The 7,229-nt window shown below is 40.6% G+C and overlaps 1 protein-coding gene across 1 annotated transcript in view; it reads left to right on the forward strand.

Annotated features, from left to right (window-relative positions):
* Cct6b (chaperonin containing TCP1 subunit 6B) overlaps positions 1-7,229 on the forward strand; it is a 41,097-nt gene that overhangs the window by 19,552 nt on the left and 14,316 nt on the right. Inside the window, exons 6-10 of the mRNA XM_005349384.3 lie at positions 2,168-2,278; positions 2,889-3,048; positions 4,439-4,521; positions 5,637-5,733; positions 6,404-6,551. Of these exons, the coding sequence (XP_005349441.1) occupies positions 2,168-2,278; positions 2,889-3,048; positions 4,439-4,521; positions 5,637-5,733; positions 6,404-6,551 (599 nt within the window). The remainder of the gene's footprint in view (positions 1-2,167; positions 2,279-2,888; positions 3,049-4,438; positions 4,522-5,636; positions 5,734-6,403; positions 6,552-7,229) is intronic.

Here is a 7,229-nt window from a genome sequence, read left to right on the forward strand (position 1 = left end):
TCCAGTTCTTCCAACTTCTTCCCTCCTTCCCCTTCCTCCCTCCTTCCTTCCTTCCTTCTTTCCTTTCAACAAGATTTCACTCTGTACCTGATAGAGCTACAACTCACTGTGTAGACTAGGCTTACTTCAAACTTGTGCCAATCCTCTTGTTTATGCCTCCCAAGTACTGGTGTTATAGGTGTGTGCTGCTCTGCCTAGCTAAGAATGTAATTCTTTAGTACATAGCAAATACTGGGTCTAAGTAATTCTTAAGGGTCTGGGAGTATAGCTAAATGATAGAAATAATCTAAAATGAACAGGACCTTGGTCTAATCCCTAGCACCACACATACTCAAAAAAGATTCTTACAGGGCAGGGAGAGAGCAGGTAGAGTGTTAGCTTTATATATGTCTGATGACCTGTGTTTGAGCCCTGGAAGCCCTGTAAAAAGCTGCATGCATGGGCTAGCTAGCCTGGAGTATGTTGCTCAGTGGCAGACACAATAGGAGTGAGCATGCCTCATCAAGATGGAAGGTGAGAACTAATTCCACAAAGTTGTCCTCTGGTCTCCACATGTATGCTGTGGCATGTACATGCCCCACTCACACATGCAATAAATAATTCTTTAATTTTTTTTCTAGCTTCATCCATTTGCCTGCACGTTTCCTGGTATCCTTGTTTTTTTTTCTGCTGAGTAATACTCCATTATATAAGTGTATCACATTTTCTTTATCCATTCTTAGGTTGAAGGGCATCTAGGTTGTTTCCAGGTACTGGCTATTATGAATAATGCTGCTATGAACATAGTTGAGCAGGTGTCCTTGTGGTATGATTGAGCATCCTTTGGGTATATACCCAAGAATGGTATCGCTGGGTCTTGAGGTAGATTGATTTCCACTTTTATGAAAAACAACCATACTGATTTCCAACGTGGCTGTACAAGTTTTCACTTCCACCAGCAGTGGAGGAGTGTTCCCCTTGCTCCATAGCCTCTCCAATGTAAGCTGTCATCAGTGTTCTTGATCTTAGCCATTCTGACAGGTGTAATATCTGATTTGCATTTCCCTGATGTTGATGACATTCCTTAAATATTTTTCGGTCATTTGAGATTCTCTGTATGCCAGAAGAGAGAGCATCAGGTCCTATTTTAGATGGTTATAAGCTACTGTGTGGGTGCTGGGAAATGAACTCAGTACCTCTAGAAGAGCAGCCAGTGCTCTTAACCACTAGCTATCTCTCCAGACAAGTGACTTTTATAAAGTTGTAAATTACTCTAGAAAAAGTATATTTGGAAAACTGAGAAGAGTCCCATAATCTATTCCTCCCACCCAAGTCTAGACATACCCTCAGGGTCCTCCATCTATCTACCTACCTATCTAGTTAGTTTTTTTTTAAATTTTAACATTTGTTTTATGTGTATTGTGTTTTGCCTGCAGGTATGTATGTGTATCAGATGCATGCCTAGTGCCCTCAGAGGCCAGAAGAGGGCATCAGATCCCTTGGGTGTAAGGTGCCACAAGAGTGCTGGGAACCCAAAGGTGCTCTGCAAGAGCAGCAAGTGTCCTCAGCTGCTGAGCCATTCTCTCCAGCTCTTATATATTTATGTTTGTGGTCCTGAGAATCAAAGAATGGAGAGTCTCGAGCATGCTAGACATGTGCTCTGTGAACCAAGCTTCATTTCCTTTTAACTGTCAACAATAAAAAAAAAAAGAATAGTTGCAATCATGTTTGACATATAATATACCCTGGGTTATCCTGTAGTCATTGGCTCTCCCTGTAAATATTTTTCATGTTATTACATAGTTTTCATAACCATTGAATTTCTGGGCCATCATTGGCTGAACAATATCCTATTGTGCTGGACATTTAGGTTAACAATTTTTAGTTATTCTATATAATTATTTTGAACAAATATCCCTAAGAAATCCATTGCGTGCCTACCTTTTATTATTTGATCAGCTATTCCTGTTTTGAGCTGTATAACTTAGAGAATAATTCTGGATTGGCTTTTCATTTTGACTTACAGTCACACTGTTAAAATAGATTCTTTCCTAATTCTACTAATTATACGTTAGGTTTGAAGTTATACTAGGAAACAATGTGTGTCCTGGCTGTTGCCAGTTTTGAATAGCTTTTGAAGTTCTAATTTTAGAATGTGTATTCCATGAAACATTTTGAATTTTAATAGGTTGATTCGAGGATTGGTTTTGGACCATGGTGCCCGTCATCCAAGCATGAAGAAGCAAGTGCAAGATGCGTTTATCCTCATTTGCAATGTTTCACTGGAGTATGAGAAAACGTGCGTCTCAGTCTGTCTTTATAACCGTTGAAACTCTTAACTTTCCTTCTTCTTTTTTGTAAATTTATTTTTAATTCGGTATATGCACTGTGTATGGGTATGTGCATGTGAGTAAAGGGGCCCCAGGAGGCCCGAAGAGGGCGTCTGTGCCCTGGACCTGATGTTGCCGACAACTGTGAGCCACCTGACCATGTTGCTGGGAACTGAACTCAGGTCCCTTTAGCCTGAGCCATCTCTCCAACCCCAATTGTTAAATTATCTTTTCTGTCTCCCTCCCCCTTCCTCCTCCTTTCACCACTCTCTCTCTTTTTCTCGATAGGAGTTTCACTTTTTAGTCCAGGCTGGTCTTGTACCTGTAGCTCTCAGTCTCCTGCCTCAGTCTCCTGAGTACTGGGATAACAAGTGTGAGCCACCGTGCCCAGCTCCCTGTTCTCTGAAGGTGTTTTGTAATCTCTTTTTCCCTTCTACCCCGCCTCACTCGCTTTTCTCATTTTTTTGTTTTTTTTCCCGAAGAAAGGGACTTGCGTTGCTCTGGGTGACTTCCAACTTGCAAACCTCTTGCCTTAGCCTCCATTCCTGGTTTACTAACTTGTTCTTATTAATTCTTTAGAGAAGTGAGCTCTGGTTTCTTTTATAAGACTGTAGAAGAGAAAGAGAAATTGGTAAGAGCCGAAAGAAAATTCATTGAAGATAGAGTGCAGAAAATAATAGACCTGAAGCAGAAAGTCTGTGCCGAGTCCAATAAAGGATTTGTTGTCATCAATCAGAAGGTGAGAAGTTCACAGCCAAAGTGCTTGTCACTGTGTCTCAGCATTTCTCAGTGCGGCCTGTGACCCTAAAGCGTCCCTATGACATTTTCAGGGAGTTTGGGGAGGAAACTCTTTTTATGATAATAATACCCTTTACACTGTGTGGGCTTTTATTAGGAAGGGTAAAGCTGCTAGCTTCTTCCTGCACACCAGGAGAGCAGCGCCGAGCTGGGCTTTTCCTCATACTCTTTACTGCCGCAGCACCAGGGAAAGGGCACTTCATTCACCAGTGTCCTGATGGTGGGTGGGAAGGTGGCTCAGTGGTGAAGAGCATGCACTGCTCTTGCGGATCTGAGTTCTGCTCTCAGCACCACATGGTCCAGCGGACTGCAGCTCCAGGGGCTCTCTTGCCGTCAGGCCTCCACACATCCGCACTCAGGAGCACATATCCACATACAGACATACCACACACACACACACTTTTTTTTTTTTTAGAAAAGAATGTCTTGAAATGTTAATTGTATCGATTTTATTAAATATTTGTCCTTAAATATTCATTTTCTTTTGTAATGTTGTGTGATAAAATTGAAATATACACAAAGCATTTCTTCATAGCAAAACATGATGGTTGTCTTGAAGAAAGCCTACGTGTAATTGGAGTTTGAGTTAAACTAGTTACTTTTTCATGGAAAGCCTTTTTTAGTTGAAAGAAGGTTCAACAGAAAAACTGTGGTTACCTAGATTTGGATGTCCAGTGGATTTTTTTTCCTGAAAAATTAATGCAGCAATTCACTACTCCAAGGAAGGAGGACACCTCCCAGAGTGTGCTGCCTGACACAATGAACCAGTAGTTCCTAAATGACTAAAATCCACATAATCTTGCAAAGTCATGCATGAATAAATAACCCCCTAAGAATATAATATTAATTATTTTTAAAAATCCTTTAAAATGTTTTCCTTTTTCATTTATGTTTAGAGATATGTGTCTGAAACTAGAGTTGCAGGCAATGGTGAGCCACCCCACACGGATGCTAGGAACTGAGCTGAGACCCTCTGATGGGGCAGCCTGTATTCATAGCCACTGAGCCCCTCTCTAGTCCCCATTTTTATAACTTGATACAGCTGCAACTCACTATATAGCTTAGGCTGACAAGGAACTTGCTATGTAGTCTCTTTTGGCCTGAAACTTTAGATCTTCCTTGCTTCAGCCTCCTGAGCGCTGGCATTACAGGTGTGTGCCATCATGCCCCGCCTTGACTCTTCTTGATTTTTAAGTGGTGCTGAGAGAAAAAAAAAAAAGCTTGAGAAATACTGGTTTAAATTTTTTAAGGTTAAGAGTAGAGTTCAGTGGTAGAGCACTTGCGTAGAGTAGAACAAAAACCACTTAACTTTTGTGTTAACTTGAACACAGGGCATTGATCCGTTTTCCTTAGAAATGCTTGCAAAATATGAAATCGTAGCTCTTCGCAGGGCAAAAAGAAGAAATCTCGAAAGGTAAGTGCAAGTTATGTATCTCAAGTCTTTTCTGTCACTCTTGGCAATGCTATCCTTTTTGTTTGTAGTGCCAGGAACTGAATCCAGAGCTTTCTAAGTTCTTTCTTTCTTTCTTTCTTTCTTTCTTTCTTTCTTTCTTTCTTCCTTCCTTCCTTCCTTCCTTCCTTCCTTCCTTCCTTCCTTTCTTTCTTTCTTTGTAAACAATTGTTGGGTGCGGTAGATGCCTTTAATGCCAGCATTGGGGAGGTAGAGGAAGAGGGATCTCTGTGAGTTCGAGGCCAGCCTGGTTTACAGAGTGAGTTTCAGGACAGCCAAAGAAACTCTTGAAAAACCAAACAATGACAACAACAACAAACCCACAAGATCTGGGGCCAGGGAGATAGCTCAGTGTGTAAAGTACTTGCTGTGCAAGCTTGAAGACCTGAGTTCTGATCGCCAGAGTCCACATGAAAGCCAGGAACAGCAGCATTGTGAGCCTGGACCCCAGCTCTGGGCTTGCTGCTCAGCCAGCCTAGCTTAGACTTCAGGCTTCGTGTTCAGGGAGAGACCCTGCCTCAAAAAAATGAGATGGAGAAGTGACTGAAAAAGACAACCTGTGTCACCCTCTGTCCACCCCCACTTGCATGGGTGAGTGCACCCTCATGTACACAGGTACACATACACTCTCTTCCCCCCACAAAATATATTTTTGAAACACTATAATACTTTATGATCTCACTTATATGGGGAATTTAAAAAGACTGCGTTTTCAGAAGTAGATAAGAGGGTGATAGTTAGTGGAGGCTGGAGTCTTAGGGGAAATGAAGAGTTTGGGAGCTGTTGATCAAAGGTACAAAGTTTTCATTAGAGAGACAGGTAGATACGGGTTTGTTATAAAGCTGGTGACTATAGGTAACAACTACTTGTTTGTTTTTGGGACAGGGTCTCAGGTGTAGACCTGGCTTACCTAGAACTCATTATATAAACCGGGCTGGCCTTAAAGTCACAAGAATTCCCCTGTCTCTGCTTCCTTAGTGCTTGGACTAAAGTGAGATCATGTAAAAAAAAAAAGAAAAGAGAAATTAGCTTTTGTATTTTCTATAACCAAAGTGGAGGTGCTGTACATGTGATTCCAGGCTTACCCTCGCCTGTGGAGGAATAGCTGTAAATTCCTTTGAAGACCTTAATGAAGATTGCTTGGGGCATGCTGGCCTTGTATTTGAGTATTCATTAGTGAGTATATCTTTATTTTTAGTTTTTAGACAAGATCACTCTGTGTGTAGTCCAGGCTGTTCTGGAACTCACTTTGTAGACCATGCTGGCCTCAAACTCAGAGAACTGCCAGTCTCTGAATGCTAGGGTTAAAGATATGTGCCATTGCTGTCCAGCTCATAGTGAGTATTTCTGTGAATAGCAGTTATAGCACAATTCCTAAACCATTTCTGGTATTTTATACATTTTAATTCATATATTACATTTTGAGGTCGGACAGAACAGAGTTTGTAGTTTATTCCTCTAAGTGTTAGGAGTTTTGCTATGGAGCCACAGTTAGTCTTGAACTGTCTTCCTGACCCAATCCCCCAATGGTGGGATAACTTAACCACTTTAAAAAGGCATCTGCAGTTATACTTGATAAGAAAGTTTACATGAAGATTTTATCTTAATAGAAAATAGATTTGAATTTCATGATAACATTGCTATTTTATACAAATGTAATAATGTAATCTGTCAAATGTTATACCTGTTGTGCATGCATGTGTGTGTGTATATATATACGTATGTGTGTGCATGTGTGCGTGTGTTTTCCTGGGGATCCGAGTCATGCTGGGCAAAGTGCTCTACCACCTGCGCCCTCAGCTATATCCCAAGTCTTACAGCTATATCTTCTCTTGTCCCCTGCTAGGGTGAGGAGAAGTTCACTTTTATTGAGGACTGTGTGAATCCTCTCTCTGTCACCTTGTTGATCAAAGGACCAAACAAACATACTCTTATACAGATCAAGGATGCTTTAAGAGACGGACTTCGTGCAGTCAAAAATGCGATTGAAGATGGTAAACAAGCTCTTTTTGTGGTGGATATGAGCCTCATGCTTTTTTTTATAGTAATAAGTCTGTCATGGTATATATAATATTTTAAGGTACAAATGATTATTCTTTTATTAGACTTTAGACAATTTTCTAATTTTCCTTTGGGATATCTGTTAAGAATAAAGATAAGGTATGTTGCCTTATTAATTAGCCCCTCTGTAAGAGATGAAAACCACTTAACTTAATACTATACTGTTACTTTATACATTTAGGAATTTATTTTTCAAACCATGAGAGAGCTTTTATAGCTCAGAACTTGCTTCTTCCCCTCAGGTATAGTGTAGTGGTAAGAAAGGTTGGGAAAGGATGTTAACTTCTTAAATTCTTGATAATTTAGAACTAGCTTGTATTTAAAAGGAGTTAAGGGAGGTAATTCAATAAAAGCATCCTTTAAACAGAGTAATAGACGTATGGAAAGATGTTAAAAAAACAGTCATTAAGAAGTGGAAATCGTCAGGTGGTCGTGGCGCACACCTTTAATCCCAGCACTCAGGACGCAGAGGCAGGCAGATATCTGTGTTTGAGGCTAGCTTGGTCTAGAGTGAGTTCCAGGATAGGCTCCAAAGCTACACAGAGAAACCCTATCTCTAAAAACAACACAGAAGAAGAAGAAGAAGAAGAAGAAGAAGAAGAAGAGGAGGA

The sequence above is a fragment of the Microtus ochrogaster genome, chromosome 7 (genome assembly GCF_000317375.1).
Source record: "Microtus ochrogaster isolate Prairie Vole_2 chromosome 7, MicOch1.0, whole genome shotgun sequence".
Lineage (NCBI taxonomy): Eukaryota > Metazoa > Chordata > Mammalia > Rodentia > Cricetidae > Microtus > Microtus ochrogaster.